The 18,927-nt window shown below is 40.4% G+C and overlaps 1 protein-coding gene across 4 annotated transcripts in view; it reads left to right on the top strand.

The window, feature by feature from the left end:
• LOC100708472 (FERM, ARHGEF and pleckstrin domain-containing protein 1) overlaps positions 1-18,927 on the top strand; it is a 71,501-nt gene that overhangs the window by 24,174 nt on the left and 28,400 nt on the right. For all 4 annotated transcript variants that reach the window (XM_013264576.3, XM_013264578.3, XM_013264577.3 and 1 more), the window contains exons 3-5: positions 14,040-14,144; positions 16,535-16,577; positions 16,783-16,861. In XM_013264576.3, coding sequence (XP_013120030.1) covers positions 14,040-14,144; positions 16,535-16,577; positions 16,783-16,861 — 227 coding nt within the window. The remainder of the gene's footprint in view (positions 1-14,039; positions 14,145-16,534; positions 16,578-16,782; positions 16,862-18,927) is intronic.

Below are 18,927 nucleotides of genomic sequence, written 5' to 3'. Positions count from 1 at the left end.
TAAATCATCACTCAATGATTGAGGGGAATAGTTAACTTGAGTTGAGGTGTCCCCTTGGTGTAGGTCATTAAAAAGTCACCAGTAAGGTACATGGTGTTGGGGGAGGAGGTTCTGTATATCAAAGAATAAAACAAGACCCCAGAAAGCAGATCTTGTGGCCAGTTGTCCATAATAAGGGAGCTAAAACCGACTCGTGTTTTTTATAGATAACTTCTCTGTTTGCAGAGTGAAATGTGTGCTGGAGCTAAGTGATTCCTCAATATTACATCCTGGCATGCCGAGAGTTTGGCCTGCAGCTAAAACTCTTCAGTGTCAGCTTCAATATCCTAAATGAGACTTCTCCCCCCTTGCTAAGTGTTAACCATGGCTCCTCATTAAACCTTTCTAAGGCCACAGACCTGCCTCTCTCAATCTCTGTCACAGACCTGGACCAGACCCTGTAACTTCCAGTCCTGAGTCCTTGGACATTATTAAGAAGGTGTGTGTGTGTGTGTGTGTGTGTGTGTGTGTGTGTGTGCTGCACTGGGATGTCTTAAAGTGTTGTGAAGGGTTGCTTAATCTCTTTCCTCGCACCCTCCTCGTCTCTGTTGGGACATTTTCCAGAAGCCTTTGAGGAATTCAATTGCGTCTCCCCTGCTGGGTCCCCGAGCCTCGAGACGTTTGTTTTCTCTGAGAAACTCTGAGAGGAATGTGGCTTGAAATGTGGGGATCAGAGAGGAAAAACGTAGTTGTGGTTTTTACCTCATGCCATCCTTGCTCGCCTTTTCTGTCACTGCTCTCTGCCAAGCCATTTTGTCATGTTGAAGTCTCATCATTTGTGCTACTTTTTGTGCAACGTCTGTTGTATTTAAACACAAAATTATGAAAGCACTGCTTTTTTTCTCTCTTTCTTTCTTTCTTTCTTTCTTTCTTGTTTTTTTTTTTTTTACACCTGTAGCTGGAAATATCAAACTTTGTATCCCTGGGCGATTCATCTCATTGGCTTTGACTGTGATGGATTTGTTTGATTAAAGTGCTTTTTTTCCTTTGCTTTCAAATGGATTTAGTGAGCTTTTTGGGGATTTTTATTATATTCGTGGACATTTTGTAATATTGCTGTGCTTTAATAGTGTTTGCAGTGTGGATGCTCATACCACTGCACAAATGTATTTACCACAGGCCTCCGTTAATTATTCTAGTGGGTTTCCACACCCTTTTGTTCCTTGTAAATCAACTTTTTTAGCTATATATGCATGCAAACACACACACACACACACACACACACACACACACACACACACACACACACACACTGGGTGAAGATCCCAGAGAGCTCAACAACCCCAGTTGTAATGATGCTTTTGCCTTAATAAAAAAATAATAGCATTAATTTATTTTTGCCATCTCTGCTTTTTAACTTTGTCTTCTGGGGTAATCAAGCTTTGAGTTTTGAAGCTACCATTGATGTTAACAGGAAGAAAAATGTACCCTTTTGTTTTCAAGCTTTAATTTATGTGCACACTGAAAGATGGCCACCATTACAAGTATGCAAAAATGCCTATTTTAGTTCTTTTAGCAGTAGATCCATAGATTGAAAGGTTGGGCAGATTTTTCAGCAATAATTTTTTTTTATCCTGTGAGGTCTACCCGGGATTATGGTCTGTTTTTTGTTTTTTGTTTTTTCCTATGTGTGTGATGAACTGAAAATTGTATACATACTCAGACTCTCTGTTTCACAAAATTGCCATATTCACCATCATCTATTGTTCTGAGGTCTTGTGTTTTGGTTATTTCCACGTGGGGTTTTGGGAGCTAGAAGGTGACCATATTTTGGACTGGTAGGTGGAATGCAAATTTCTCAGGTAATATAAGCTAGCTTGGTTAGCAATGTACACCCACAGACCTCACAGATAAATGGAGAAAAATTCCATCCATGCAACCTTTTTTTTTTTTTCTTTTTTTTTTTGCCACGTATCTGGGTCCAGATCATAAGGCAAACAATCTAAGAAGAGACGTTCAGACCTGCCTCTACCCATCCGCCTCATCCACCACTTCTGGGATGACTGAAGTGTTCCCAAGCCAGGCAAAAGATTTGATCTCTCCAGCTATTCTTCAGTCTACCCAGGGCCTCCTCCCAGTCTGAAACACCTCACGTAGGAGGTCAAAAGTGGTTTTTTTGTTTTGTTTTGTTTTTTGTTTTTTTCCACAAAGTTTTCACTTTGCAACAGTTGCAACATCTCCCTTTGTATATCTCTATATCTCTGAGTTTCTTTGCTAAAATATCATAACGTCTCCATTAGCTCCTTTCAGTGTAGAGGACCAGCAGGTTTACTCTGAGCCCCTCCCAAATGACTGAGCTGGTAGCCACAGCTGATGGTGGCAAAGTAGACCAACTAGTAAATCAACATCTTCACTTTTACACTCAACTCTGTTCTGGTTTGTTGTGGGGAAAAATGTCCGCATTACTACAGGTGTTTCACTCTCCCCTCACATGTGAACAAGACAGCAACATACTTAAACTCCTCCACTGGGGGCAGCAAGTCGTTCCCAACCCAGTAGTGGACTCTGCCCATTTCACTCTGAGAACAATACCCTCAGACACAGAAGTGCTAATTTCCATTGAATGATTTGCACTTACCAAAAAAATAAGACTTTATGCTTCTTGGGTTGTCTGTTAGAACACTTTGCATAACAACACAACCATGGTCGAGAGGTCTATTCACCTCGCCACAACCACTCATATAACAGGCTAGTTATATCAAATTTCTTGTATGAGGGACACAGGCTGTAAACCTGCTTACTTCTGCTCTAAAATTGGAGTGTATCAGGACTGACTAATACACATTTGCAATAGCATCATTTTCCAGTCCAATATCTGTATCATAACTGCTCTTTCCAGTTAAATTGTGTTATGACTATGGGACTCTTTGAATAAAAGACAGTAATGTTAGTTAGCTTGTTTCTATGTTATCATTAAGTTTCTGTATGGTGCTCCGGAGGATTTTAGGAAGCAGCCCCATTGCAAGATTTAAAGACCTCATTATTGCACGAGGTGTAACACAAATGAACCAACTGCCATACTACACAAGAAACTAATTGCTTTTTTTTAATGGTACAGCATTGTGCATGTTATTCCCCACTGCTGTTCAATTTAATTGTCTGCCTCAAGTGTGTTGTGAGCCTCAAAACACACACACACACACACACACACACACACGCACGCACGCACGCACGCACGCACGCACGCACGCACGCACACACACACACACACACACACACACACACACACACATAAACATAAACATTAATAGTGCATAAAGAGACAAAGCCATGTCTTCCTAGTAGCCCTGTAGGCATTTTCATCAACCCCTCATCAGGGTTGGTGCCAGTTTGATTTCCTGCAGTACCTTACTGTTACTAGTGACAATGCGGGCAGGTATTCAGCAACATGCTGTTTATTCAGCAGGCCAGCTAAGCCTGTGTGTGTGTGTGTCTGTGCATGGAACCACAGTCCTTTCCCTTCTGGCCATGCTGAAGAACTGGCTGTGACATCTTTCCAGTAGGTTAAGCTATTTAACCTAATCTGAATGAGAGAATGGGATTGGTGGACAGTCAAGGAGGGAGGAAGCCTCTCCCAGCTGTTCTGCTGTTCATTGTTTTCTCTTTTTTTCCCCCTCTTCAGGGGAAATTGTCACTGGCTTGAAACTGACATTCCTCAGCCTTGTAGTAGGCTGATATCCATTTAGCAGAAATGCTAAAAGACCTTTTCTGTCTGTAGTGATCATGTGCTGTGGGCAAAAACTGTGCACAACTGGATGTGAAATAAGATATCTGTGGAAACCAAATGCTGATACCTGCCATGCAACAGACAAATTAGACTGAGTACCTTCCAGTAGAGCTGCCACGATTAGTCGACTAGTCACGATTACGTCGACTATCAAAATCGTCGACGACTGATTTAATAGTCGACGCGTCGTTTGAAGCTTTGTAAGATCACAAAAGACGCAGGAATAAGTAGTAGGATTTAAAAGTGTAATAACGGACTGAAACAGAAGATGGCAGCAGTGCATGTAAAGGATGCCAGCTGCCGTTAAACCCCGAAGAAGAAGAAGCTGTGTCCCAGAATTCATAGTGCGGCCCAGCGCAGTTGTCAACAATGGCGGCAGCTAGTTACTTTTAATATTACTCTTATTATTCTTTCTGGGTCACAAAATAAACGTTTAACATATTTTCAAGCTGTAAGTTTTACGTCCAATCGATGCATGATCTGATTAGTCGACTAATCGCAAAAATAATCGGTGACTAGTCGACTATCAAAATAATCGTTTGTGGCAGCCCTACCTTCCAGGTGTAGCTAAAAGGGAGGTTTACTTTATGCATAGCAGTGTAGCAAGAGCTTTAGTGCATTGTGTTAAAAATTGACTACCAAGCCTGTGCGCTATATTACACATCGGTGTCACTGAAGATAAAATAAGTAATTATGGTTCCAGGAACATTCTGAGGGAAAAAAATCAGAATTTCTAAGCTTAAAAATAAATTGAATATGCTAAATTTACAAGAGAAAACTCTACGAAAGAAAAAAAAAAACTGTGGTTTTTGTGAAGGAACTACATCGTTTAACTTTGCAAGGTTGGATCAGCCTTATCATACCACAGATGACCTAATCAATTTGTGCTTCTCAGTGCAAGAAGGAAATGCTCAGGAAGACTAGAAAAACACAGCATATATCACTTTCTTTTACACCTCCTCCCTTGCATCTTCAATTGTTATTCCTGCTTAATGGTAAGCACCAAGCCTCAGAGCATCAGGTTCTTGATTCAAGTCTCCCGATGGTCCCAGAACTTCCTGTGTGACCAACCTCTGATCGTTAAGCAAAAATATGTATCCCCTGACTGGTATGACAGCGGTTCAAGTTGCTGACTGTCACAGGTGGAAACTGGTTGCTCCCAAAGCCTCCTTGTCATTGCTTTGGTCACTATCAGATTGCATCAATGACAGCAACTTGTCATAAACACACACCTTTTATTCTTTGAGTTGTAGTAAAGAATACCCAATATGTTGGTGTATTGTGCAAAGTAAATAGACACAAAAAGGGTGGTGGGCAGTATGACAACTCATGTAACCAGAATTATTGGAACCCTGTTCTTTGTCCCTTCCCAAAATGTGCACAGGCTACTAAACATTACATTATCTGGAGCCTTGGGGAACAAATCCAGTCTCATTTGTAATGGTCCCAATAGCTGGTCGGGGGTGGGTTGGACAAAATGCTCGCATGCATACTGGTAGAGAAAAACAGTGTGCAAATAAACACTTTTGGATTCAAACTTCCCTTGAGCGTTGGAGTAATTTCTGTGCATGTGCTGTGCTGCATGTTGCTGTAACTCGAGCTCTGTTCTCTGTCGTTTCTTTCTTTCTTTTTGGTCCACTGACATGCAGTGAGCAGCACGCTCTCTGGTACGAAGCCTCTGGAGTTTCATGATAACACTTACCATGAAGAAAAATAAAAAACATACACCGATCATTGCTCAAATATCTGCATGGTATTTGCACTCGGAGCCAGAAAGGAGTGTTAGTTGAGGTTCAGGTAATTCTCTGGCACTCTCTATGGGATTTGTCCTTTTTTTCCTTTCCTCTATCATTTTCTTTTTTTTCCCTAAAAAAGCTGCTTTTACAGTAAATTTCACAGGAGTACGAGCACAGTTTTTCTCTTTTACCTTTAAAAGCACATAGCGAGATAGATCCCTGCTGGTAATTCATAGAGGGGGACTGAAGGAAGAAACTGAACAGCTTTGAGGTGTGTTTTGTTGTTTTTTTTTTTTTTTTTTTTTTTCCTTTTCTTTTTTTTCGTCCTGGTCTTTCCCCCTGCAAAGCTCTTATCATCACTCTCACCCATCTGGTTTTCATCCCTGTTAACATTAGTCAGAATGCTTTAGACCAGACTAAGACTACATAGAAGAGGAACTTTCAAACATTCCTGTAATTTATGACAGTTTGCCTCGAGACTTTTTCATTAGTTTCGTGCATATGTGCAATTATGACCTGGATAATGGGAAATCTTCATTTTTAATTTCCGGAAAGCCTGATGAGTTATAAAATGGTATAAATTCCCTTGGCAAGTGTAAATTTAAACCTTCTAAGTAAAGCAGTTGTTCTGCAGACATTACAATTTATCACAGCCAAACAAAGCCTGTGTCCATACCTTTTTCTTTCTTTCTTTTTTTCTAGGTTTCATAGGTCATTTGCATTCGTGGCGCTGTGGGAGTCTCTGTAAACCCTCAGCACGCCATGGCAGATGGTGAGAATATTTGCCTTGGCCGTGAGGTGCAGTTGAGGTGCAGGGTATTTTGGGGAAAAAAAAGCTGAAAGAGAGAGTGAAGGGAAAACTGGACGATAAATAATAAAATCAGCTGGTTTAATGTCTCGTAGACTTTCTTTATCGTAAATGAAAGGCTAACTTTAGATTTGAGAGGATCGGGGAGAGAGATATGCATTGGACAGTTAGCTAAAGTCATGTTTTAAGCCCTTGGTTATTAGTAACTGGCTGGAGTTACTAAATTACTGAGTTGTTTGGGGTTTGGTTGGTTGTTTGCTTGGCTAATTTAGTGATCTGCATCCGTTCTTTGTTCTTTGACTTGCTCCAAGGAACAATAATTTATGCTTTCCCATTAAGTTTTAACCTCTAACACAAAGAACCAAGGAGAGACAGTAAAAGTAAAAGGAGAATAAAGATTGCACAGAAAAAAAATCTGGTGAAATATATAGAGGTTTTCTCAGCTATTGGCCTCGAAGGGCTAAAGGACGACTGGATAGGAGAAAAGAGAGCAATTACTTTGATATACCACAGCCCAGTTTAGCCAGACTCTGACCTTGTGGCATGAGAGGAGTCTTGGTTTAAATGCAGCGAGGGAGTGGGAGAGGAAGTGCGTTTTAGCTGGCTGATGACTTTGCTGGGTAACAGTGAGGGTGTCTTTTTGGCTGGAAGGCGCACAGACAGGCCTTCTGACATCTTATTGGCAAGTGTTCCTGATAGGCAGAGAGCCTGACTGAAGTCTGGACACTAGACAAGCGCTGGAGCGACTCCAGAGGAAATCCAAAAGACACAGAAATAAGTTCCAAGTCCAAGCAACTTTTTTTAAAGTTCAAACTAGCAAGTTTTAAGTTCCTGGCTTTGGGTTTCAGGTACTTCTTGCTGACTCCAGCCTTGTTTATACTCCTTCACTGAATGGGATTCACCCCATTCAACCTGCAAGCAGACCATAATGGATATTTTTATGCTCGGGTGTGACATGCAACCCCCTAACACACATCTTTTATTTTTTATTTTTCTTAAGGGGCGGCTCTATAATTTGTGTGTAGTTTGCTGCACAAAAAAGAGCCTGAGTCATCTAAAGAAAGGTAAACAGAAAGAGGAAGCAGTCGGCACACAGCTGCAGACAGGCCTCTGTGTTTCATTGACCTTTTCTCGTGACACGCACTTGATGGAAAATCTTTTTCTTTCTTTCTTTCTTTCTTTCTTTCTTTCTTTCCTTTTTTTTTTTTTTTTTTTTTTTGGCTTCACATAATTAAAAAAGAAATTTTTTTTTTATTTATTTTTTTTTACCTCATTAGCTACATTTTGACACAGCAAGAAGGTGCGTAGCAAACATTATGGAGTTATTGTAATGACTTCTTGAGACTTAAGCATTTTTTTTTTTTTTTTTTTTGCTTGGATGGTTGAATTATACCCCTCAGACTTGAAGCTAAATTCCAGCACAGTTTACTGGTGGATGGGCAGTTAGGTTGGTGGAGCGCGCTGCTAGACCTCTAATTATCTTAAATGAGAAAAGCCATGTTGATGTATGGCCCTACAAGACAGCTGAGAAACCCCCCCCCCAAAAAACAGCTTAAGCAACATGACACTGGCCTCCACAGGTTGATTTTTGGTGGCTGGAGTTGGAAGATGTTTATATTCATTAATGCATCACATATTTCTGGGTTTACATCATTCTGTATCTGATTATCTGATGGATCAGAGCAAAATTATAGCCCAGCATAAAGTATGATAAAAATGTGCTTCTTTGTGTGCTTCTGGCCGACAGAGAACGCCCCATTGATGGGAGAAGCTGAATGAACTGATTGTGATTTGAAGTGAAAGGATCTCAGTCTGAGCGTTGCAGTGGCCAGTCTGCTCTCTTCAGTTGGATGATTCCAACATACTTATTTTTAGACCCCGACCAAAAAAAAAAAAAAAATTATAAAAGAAACAAACTATGAACTTGATTTGCCTTGAGGTCCTCTGTCATTATCATCCTCACTATCTCAGTCCATTGCTTTGTATGACACAAAGCCTATTTCTCTTCTCTTGCTGTATGTTTGGCCTCAGCTGGATGACCATTTCCTCTGCTGAGACTGTTGCCAAGATCAGAGGAGGTCATGAGAACTGGCTATACTGTTCAATTTTTAAGTACCACTTTCTAGAGTTGAAGCCTCTTTAAAGAACTTGGATTATTTTAGTAATTCCAAGAACTAAGAGTAAAATTTTAATACTAAAATGGGATGTAATGCTAGAATTTATCATTTAACACCAGCTGAGGCTTTTATGGTGTTTTGACTGTTTAATCTAGAGTGTCTCCTTTTCCTGTATTTATGGTTATTATTTTTAAAAAGAAATTTGCTTTGAAAAAAGCAGCGCACTTTTAGACCTCTTGGAAAAGTCAAGCCTTACGGACTAAAATTTTTAAAGTCTCAGCTTTAGAGCAGAAATAAACATGTTTACAGCCTGGTGCAAAAGAATTTGGGACTCCTCTGGGATTCTGTTTTTTGTGTTTTGTTTTTAACTTACCTGTTAAAATTGTATGCAGTAACGCAGTAACCACACTGGCTAACATAATTTTTTGTCACGTTCAGTGTCTGGTTGTACTAAAGCCCAATCCAAGTTCGGTTTCTCTGTGGATGCGTTTATTTTGTTTTAAGTCTGTTTGGGTTTGCTAGCCAAAATTAACATCCAATTTAATATTGAGGTTTTGTAGACATGTGACCACTAACCACATGACTATAACCTATACACCATTTTGGACATGTAACAATCATGGGGACAGGGAAGGATTACGTGTAAAAGGCTCCAGTCAATGGCAACCACCTAAATGAGGGAAAAATTAATGTTCCAACCTGCTGTGAGTGGTTCCTGGAGGCCGCTGGCAACTGTAAGGAAAATGATTGCTAAAGCCTCCGTCACACAGGCCTACAGACCTGCTGGGAACCACCCATCACTTGAGAAAAATGTGTATTCACCAGCCATTTGGCAAAAACCTCCATGTGGTCGCTTTGGTTGTTAGAGTATTGCTGTGGTCATAATTTGAATGCTAGTGACGGACGCTGTAGCCAATGTCTCAAAAGGCATAACTTTTACTTTGAAGGCAAACCGTGTCCACCTTTGTAGTTTTCATGTTTTACTTTAACTTGGGTAGTAGTTAGTGAGCTTTTGTAGACAGACATGAAAAACTGTAGGCAACTGTGACAATCCACTAGCAACCATAGTGATAATTAGAAGAATTTTGGTGCAGCACCTTCTTTGAAATCTGTTTGACCCAGCGATGGCCAGAAACCTCCTCCAAGAGCCACTACCGATGAGTCAGGGAATACACTTTTTAGACAATTTTTCCATAGCAACCGGTGGTGGTGCTATGTTCAATGTGGCGAAAAACTCTTGAGTCACATGAGAAACATAAACACAGTGAAGTACAGATGCACCTTGTTATCAAAGTTGGCTAGTTTTGCAAACTTTGAAACTCCCCTTGTGTACAAATATGGTGGTCACATCCAGTTTCAGAAAAGCCAAGATGGCTGCAGTCATCAAATCAGTGGCTATATTCGTCTTTTGATCATTTGATCTCATCAAAATGCAGCAGTGCCTTTTGTCAGGCTTCACACTGACAGTTGGTTCCCTCAGAGTTTTGTTTTGCTTTATCCCACTTCCCTCTTTTGCTTCCTACATCTGAAACAAGTGAATGAAAGTGAAACACCATGAAAATCTACAGTAAACAAGACAAGAAATTCTTGATAACCTTATATTGAAACTGGATTTAACAGAGCTCTCAACGTTTCCCCCTTCTGCACACAACTTTGAAGTCTGAAACCGGCTTCTTTCAGTACTCTGTGGACCAGGTTTAGTGAAGTTTGCCAGCTACTGCATGTTGTTTTTAGAGGTTTGCTTCAGTGCCCAAAAAGAGCTGAGTCTGACCGCGCCTATCGGGTTTGGCATCCTGCTTTCCTCGATTCCCAGCACTTTAGCTATCACCTCTTAATTCCAGCTCCTCTTTTCTTCACCGTTTAAGTTACATTTGGGATTTCTTTTGAGTGCCGGCTAACTGTTTTGACAGAAAACTGAACACAAACTGGTTAATGAAACTCGCTGCTTTGTTGAAACTGAAGATATGTAAGAAGAGACATGTGAGCCCTGTTATTATAACTGGTATTGATATAAAATCATTTCACCTCTGCTCGATCAGTGACATTCCCATCTGCATTCCAGTGTGTTGCATTACATGAATAAGATATGGGGTGTCTCCCCAGTGCATGTACACTGGCTTACAATAGTTATTGGAGAGGAGTTTGCTGATATTGGAGGAAATTGCTTCTTTCCAAAACATACTTGGAATTTAGTCTTGATTTCACTTAGATAGTTTTGCCCTAAGAGGAGAGGCTGCACCCTGTTTCAAAAGGTTCAAAACCCTTGGTTAAGTCTACATCTCCAACTCCATACTCACCAGTATGTGGTTCACTGTGCTGAGTGTTTCTCGGATCTCATAATAAAACTCCTGCGTCTCTTCCAAACCCAATATTGCTCTGCACTGCAGAAAACTGGACCCCATATTTTTGAAATTTTGTGCAGGAGATTCCATGGAAGTTTTTAGTTAATGGAGTGCATTAGAGAAAACAACACAAGAGAAGAAAGAGAAAATGGTCAAAGTAAAAGCAAATAGCTGTTTCACAAATGCTGCTGCAGACAAACCAAACAGGCAATGCTGAGTGGTTAAGATCAATCATAGGAGTGAAGAACGGAAACATATATCTGGCTACAAGTTGAGAAGAAAGAAAGAGGAGGGTGGATTTTTCTCTTCAGAGTTGTCCACCCCCCACCCCCACTTTAAAACCAAGATTACCACTGAACATGCCTGAATCCTGTCCCAACTCCAGAAATCCATGAGCTGTGACATCTGTCACTCTCTCTGTGAAAACATACATACATTCACTACGAGTCCTCAATATCTAGCAGCAGACGGTGTCCATGTGTGGAACCGACATGTTCAGTGGTAACTACAGTATGTGGGTGTGTCCCCACAGACCGGTTGGACACATGCGGTAGCCAGATGGTGACAGACTTGGCTCGCATATTGACCTTCAGAGCTCTGACTCCTCTATATTTTCCTTTCCACCTACAGCATAATATATGTGTTTATATGTACTTTTAAAGTACAAAGCCTCTGCTGTGTCAGGCAGATTATTACTTCTAATACTTTGTCCTCCGTGTAAGCGCACATTATCTGTACGGAGCTCCAAAGAGTACAACACTAAGAAAAAAAATGCTTGAAATAAATAAAAGCCTTTAAATGGTCAAAAACACCACAACAACAAACTGATTGTGCCAAAAATGTTAATCCTGATTATTTTGTTTATTATTGAGGTCATGCTCATTTTTAGATGATTAGTCATTAGTCAACTTTAGTTTTAATTTTAGACCAAACTCCAACCAACCAAAAACCAAATATGTAGATGGGTGGTGGTGGTATTGGAGTGTTTTTGACCTTGAAGCTCACCTCGCAAATGCACCTGCAGGGCACAGATGGAGGCCCAGGTGGCAGCGGGCTCACTTTCCTCACATGACCTCCACAGGAGCCACAGGGAGCACGACTAGGGTTTCCACTGGTTCACCTACAACGATTAGAGCTTTAGGGCCCTAAAATAAATCTGCTGGTCATAGGCTTTGGTTTTTTTCCCGGAACATCTTGGCTCAGTCTGAACTAAACTGTGAGGGAGTTTCAGCTTTCAGAGAGGGACAAAAGTGCACTGCTGTAAAGAAACAAAACATTGCATAACCGCTGAATGAATGCAGCAGAGTCATCCTTTTAGCTGTATTATCTTGTTTCCGTTATTACTTGAAGCAAAAATCATAACAAACTAAATTGTATTAATTACTCAGCCCCCACTCGCCCTCAATTCAGTATTTAGAAGGAAGTCATGTATAAAAGCTTAAATGTCCTTGTAGAAGATGAGTTTACAAGTGTTTTGAGGGTACTACAGAGAGCAGCACAGGCGTAATACGAGATCAAAGCCAAATTGGAATCAGATTTTAAATTTTAAAGGCGTGACTCTTTGGGATACAAGTCTGCAAACTGTATTTGTGTCTAATGGGTTTCTTATAAGTGACAGTATATCGACCATATTTAAATAAGTCTGATGCATTATGCTACGGTAACACTGCGATCGCTCAGGGAGTTGCCTTCCTCAAAGCTACTTTGGTACATCGAGTTGGTAGAAAAACAGCAAAAAGAGTCAGTTTGAAATCAGTTTGCACTTGAATTGGGTTAAGTCGGAAATAACATTCAATCTGGTTGCAATAATACAGCAAGTAACTGTTAGTGGTCAAACTGTTGCAACAAATTAATTCACATTAATGAGACAGAATCTCAAAGATTTGAAACAGAAGAATAGAAATACCTCCACAAACTGTGATGTTGTTGCTGCAGGATGATGTTTTAACTGCAAAATGATGTAGGCGCTCAGCACTTAATAATGGTCGTGGCAGATGGCAGCCCCTCCTGGAGCCTGGTTCTGCTGGAGGTTTCTTCCTGTGAAAAGGGAGTTTTTCCTTCCCGTTTTCTCCAAGTGCTCATTGACGGTCATTTGATTGTCGGGGTTTTCTTTGTATTATTGTAGGGTCTGTCCCTTACATTAGAAAGCTCCTTGAGGCGACTGTTTTTGTAATTTTTTGCTCTATAAATAAAGCTGAATTGAATTAATGGAAGGAAATTAAGTAAACTTTCAAAGTGTGTTGGATATAAATTTTCAGCTTTGATTTGATTTTTGTTTTTGTTTTTTGTTCGTTTCTTTGAGCCCATTTCTGAATTTTACTCTTTTATTTTTGGATTTTTCTTCTTGCCCTTCCCTTTTTTTTTTTTTTCTTTTAATTTTCTTGGGAATATTTGTTGCTGGTGATAGGAAAATGATCAAACCATCATTGCAGAGAGAAATGGACATTACACACACACACACACACCCACACACACACACACACCACCTTCTCCCGATCTTAAGAGCATCTACGCTCTATGATTTGAAGCATGAAGTGTTGACTTAAAGTGCAGCTCTCATGATTTAGATATATATGTGTCATTGGTTGTGTGTGCCTGTCAAAGTAAGGAATGTGTGCCTTTCTAACTGCATATTAACCTAACTAGAGCAACCTAAGAATGCATAATAGTACGCTGTAACTTTTCAACAGCTATGCAGAATGGCAGGGTAGTGAACTGCATAGAGAAAATGACTCTGGGCTAATTTTGGGTTTCCGTGCGTGTCTATTTTAGCCCCACGTTTGGCTCTCATGTTTTTTGGTGGAATCCAGTGAATCTCAGATTCATGAGGCTTATACTACTGATGAAGCAAACCAATTGAACCGTGCTTTCCCTGCTCTGCCAGTTCATCATTAAACCGAGCAAAACTGATGGTGTTGTGTTGCTACTAACTTGCACACTTCTCCTGAGGCATTATTCTTATTTCTCAATGCTTCTGGCTGATCTCCGACCTCAAGCTGTTCATTAGACATCAGCCTGAGGCTTCACATCAGGTTAAAGGTCAGCTGTTTGTTGGTGAGAAGAGAAGTTTTAGAAAACCACTCACAATCTTTTGAGGTATTCTATTGAAAGATAAAAGACAAATGTGGAGACTTCTGACATTAAGGCACTTTGAAGTTGAAAAATCAATTCCATTATCAGCACTCACCTGATGTATGCACCTTACTTTCCTCTTCTGGCCAGCTGTGTTCTTCAGTTTCCTTTATTTTGATCTATTTTTTTCTCTTCTAGCAACGTTCACCGGGCAAAGTGCTGTTTGACCTGGTTTGTGCCCATCTCAACCTGGTTGAGGGAGACTATTTTGGACTAGAGTACCAGGACCAGCGGAAGATGACAGTAAGATGCACATATATTGCACCACGGAGTGTTTTTAAGTACTTTTAACTAATTTCTGTTGTTTAAAACCATTTTTTATCTTTGCTAACCAGGAAAATCTCTCAAATTAAAACTCCCTTCTCACTTGCCACAAGCTAACTTTAGCTTTAATCACATGGGTACACAGCGTGTGTGGTTGAGGTTGTGTTCAGTCACATATAATGGAGGTGTTTGAGGTGCCTTAGGGAAACTCTGCAACAAACTTCTCATTCTGTTTCTCCCTCTTGGCACTCTTTGGTTTGTCAAAGACAAATGTGGAAGAAAGTCATGCTCTTCATTTTTATATTAACAAACACTTGGGAAAGCTTTATCACACTGTTGAGTGTGTGGGGGGGTAGGCTGAGGACATGGGAATATGGGAAACAGAGAGCAAGGGAGAGAAACTTCACAAATAAATAAAATATAAATTTTTTTGTAACCACTCTTGTGTGAGAAGTGTTTCAGATATAAATGAGCCTGGATTTAGGTTTTCTATGCTCCAAAAAGCAGCAGCTGGCTGTATAATGTTTTGTAGACTTGCTGTATGTTACTGGGGCTGTCTATAGTTTTAATTCTTTTGTTTACTTCACTTTCTATTAATGCAATTAATTAAATAAAAAAAAACTTGTAATAAAGGAGAATTTGGCTGCAGGACAACAGTAAGTCTGTAACTCAGAGATGGACCGATCCATTCTGTTGAAACACATGAACACAAGCTCTTTAATGTATTTAAACACAGGCAGTCGCTGTGCTTACCAGTGCCTCAGGCATGAGAGCTGTTGTTTTGAAGTGGATCAGTGGAACAAATGATGTAATGCTGAAGAAATGATTACAACTTTGTCAAGACAAATACTCAGAAAGCAGACCCACATGCACATGACATATGAGGCTGTCCGTCAAGCAGATCGCCCGAATCGAAACATCGCTATATATCAAAGACATTCACACTGAATCTGCTCACATCCATCCACAGCCATCACAACACTGCCATCATATTCAATGGTATCTTTTGTGCTAATACAGTGAATAATAATAATAATGGATTGGATTTCATATAGCGCTTTTCAAGGCACCCAAAGCGCTTTACAATGCCACTATTCATTCACTCTCACATTCACACACTGGTGGAGGCAAGCTACAGTTGTAGCCACAGCTGCCCTGGGGCAGACTGACAGAGGCGAGGCTGCCATATCGCGCCATCGGCCCCTCTGGCCAACACCAGTAGGCGTTAGGGTAAAGTGTCTTGCCCAAGGACACAACGAAGTTCTGAGCTTCAGCTACTGCTAAACCCTGAATAAGAACTTTTTAGGTATTTTCACTTTCCTTTCTCTTGGCATTTGTTATAGAAATATAAAAGACTGGTTTCACCCAGTATCTGTGAGCTCCTCCTACACCATCGGGAGTTGAGCATCCAAAACTGGCACACAGGTACATCTTAGACCCCTGAAGGTTCTTATCTATATCATAACATAAGAACGTAATCTTGTTGCCTGGTAACCACCTATGAGCAGGTCAAGATGACCCGTTTGTAGCATTTAGGCACCTGTAACACCTTGTATAAGCATCACGTTATTTTAATTTCACAACAATGACATGTAACTTATATCCACAAAAACTGAATCATGTTGCCTAGCATCATGCTTCAGTGACAATGTTTTGCTAAGATTGCCCATTTGTAGCACTGATTCAGGAGTATTTGCCTTGCAAAAGCATCATATCATATCAGCAACATCTCAATTATATCCACAAACCTTGAATTATGTATGATATATGATGACATGTCATGTTGCCTGGCAGCCACCTAACAATAAAGTCACAGACCAAACACTACTGTAGCATGGGCATGGACCAGTCATTTAGTAAATGCACATTAAAAAATGTCCAAAGCAAATGTGCAGTTCAGTTTTTTTTTTTAAACAGGAGAAGAATGAATATATGTTATTTTAATACATAATTGACATAATAGAGTTTTAACATATTTACTTTGAAAGAAATTCTGCTTTTCCTTCTATTAACAAATTATAGCTGAAAATAGCTCTCTTTTTAGTAAGTGTCCAGCAGATTTGGGAATTATTATGAACTGTGGACCCATGAAACCTGAACTGAACCGCTTGAAGGAAAATAAATGAGATAAAATAACAGATACAGGAGTTTAAAGGCTAGAACTTATCAGGTGATGTCTGCTACACGTAGGACCTCAGGTTTTACTAAAAGAGTCTTTAATATTTCCAGTGAAATGATCTCTTTTCTCACAGCTGGAACAAACATGCACGTTAGTTGAAAATGAATCATTTTTGTAGCTAGAGATGAAAATCAGGTATCCGTCTTTAAGACACTGTAATGAAAGTAAAGCTGTTCCCTGATGCCCGCAGGTGTGGCTGGATCTTTTGAAGCCGACACTGAAGCAGATCAGACGTAAGTCACTCTCAGATCCCATCTCTTCTTTCATCCTTCAAAAGCCTCTGTGCTTCAAACTTAAACACAAATCCAAACTCTTTCTAACTCAGACATTAGACACTCCCACTAATAGTAGTAAACGGATATTTCCTCTGCAGCCTTTCTGCATCTCTCCACTCTGTCTCGTTCTTTCTAACCACATCCCGTTATTTCCCTCCTCCAGGACCTAAAAACACCATCCTTCGTTTTGTGGTGAAGTTCTTCCCTCCTGACCACACGCAGCTCATGGAGGAGCTGACTCGGTAGGTCTTCCCTGCACAGAAACCACACCTATCTGAAGAAGAAGCTCCCAAATTAAAAGACATGCTGTTCTGCATTTGGTTTCCTGTCTGGTCGCTGTGATTTCAGTCCTTCACCAGGAATTTTTAAGGACAATTTACGATTTACAGCTGCATTCAAACATGAAGCAGAAGTCTTGTATTCTTCTTGTTGTCTGCCTGTTGTTATTTTTGGTCAGACCCTTAGCATTTATAACACATTTATATGCCTGACATCAAATAAGCCGTTTTGTCTTTTCTGGACCCAAACATATTTTTGTCATCTGGGAACAAGGCTCAATAAACCTTCTGGTATTCCAAGCCAGCTGAAAGGAAGTCAAAGAAGATGAATGCTCTGACCACTTCTGGCCTTTTATTCATAGTTTAACCCTGGAAGATGCATTTTATCTGGAAAACCGATCTCTTTTTTTGTCCTGATTCCCACCTATTCCCTCTGTCCTTTTAACATACTTGTTTAGAAAGTGTAGCGTTATCTGCAGACCATCAAGTCCGCCTTCTTGTTTAGTTTAGTCTGACAGAGCCTAGCGGGACCCTTCTGGACTGTTTCTGTTTGTCGGAGCTGATTTAGGACACACGCTACAGCAGAAATTCTTGGTCACTTGGCTAAAACATAAATAGGACAATTATCTGACCTTCCACATTTTTCCCATGGTGCTGACACTCCTACAGCCACCCAGCTGGGCTTAATTTGAGATGATGGCAAATCAGGAAGCACTAAAGTTATCTGTAGAAATAAAGTTATACCCACTGTAGTGAAATCCTACATCTTACAATTGATTCCTGTGACCAGCTCACTGTAGATAAAAATAGGAGAGATTAGTCCACTGACCTCATATCATCTCTGATTGTGTCAGTGGACGAACATGAAGTAGACACATAGTTGTTTCTTTTCCCCTTTTGTTTGGCTCCCACAGTGTTGCCGCTGTCAGTGTTTCCTTTGATGAGTAATGTAAGCACAGATGGAAGAAAGGCTTCCTTGTGTGTATATCAAGCTGTTAACCTCCTATTAGCTGCTGATTACTGAACCTTCACCCCCAACCGATTGTGTGACATTTATTGTCTTCTGGTGCTGTATAAACCAGAGCACTCGAGAGAGCGTATCAACAAAGACAAAAGCTTTGACCTTGGGTGCTAACAAAAAGGTCAAGGTCCAATGCTTAGTTAACCTGGGTAATCATGACCCCTGAAGCCTTGTGTATTCTTGTGAAGTTTGAAGACAATCCATGGAAAAATTGTGGGTAGTATAAAGTTTTTACTGATCGAATAGTTACTAGTACCTACCATCACAAGCGATCCAATTATGTACCGTCTCTCTTCAGGGGGGAGAATAAAATTGAATCGAAATCATAAATGGGATCTGCCCCCAATAACAGTGCTACTCCAGTATGGTCAAGGCCGCTGTATTGACCTGATGTTTTTCAGTCTAAATAAGTGCAGCTTTCTTGTGTAATAACATTCTGCACTGAAAGCCTCATTACTAGCAAGGTAATCATGCAGCAAAACAGTTGAATTGGATTTCACATTAAAACGTGCCGCAGATCATTGATCACACTCTCACATGGATGCACTCTGAATGCAGTCAACTGTTTGCCCACATACAGTGAATAGAAAGGCAGTGAATCAGGTTTAAATGTTGGATTCTGGATATCCTCTTCACGGATGAACATGCGGATCTCGAATACTTTTTCCGGTGATGCCGTTTACAATGAATCCTGGCGTGCTCTTACAGGGTGATGTTGCCTACAGGCTTTTTTCCTTTTATTAAAAAATTGTCTTGGATGGAGCCATGTCAGATAGCTTTGACTGTCATTGTCACTTAAAGTGAATCAGAATCCACCCACTGTCGTTGGACTTTCTTAATTAAAATGTGACGTCAAAGCCCGGCAGCATGTGCATGCACGGGTGCACATGCTTGTGTCTGTGACTCTCATTAAGCTCTCATCGTGGTGTAAGTAGCCGCCTGTATAATGATTAACAAAGCACCACAATTAGGGTCAGTTTGAAGGCAGTAGATGCAAAGCAGCGGGCAT

This window comes from Oreochromis niloticus, linkage group LG23 (assembly GCF_001858045.2).
Source record: "Oreochromis niloticus isolate F11D_XX linkage group LG23, O_niloticus_UMD_NMBU, whole genome shotgun sequence".
NCBI lineage: Eukaryota > Metazoa > Chordata > Actinopteri > Cichliformes > Cichlidae > Oreochromis > Oreochromis niloticus.
Note: the sequence above shows the minus strand (reverse complement) of the source record. Positions and strands in the feature narration are given on the sequence as shown.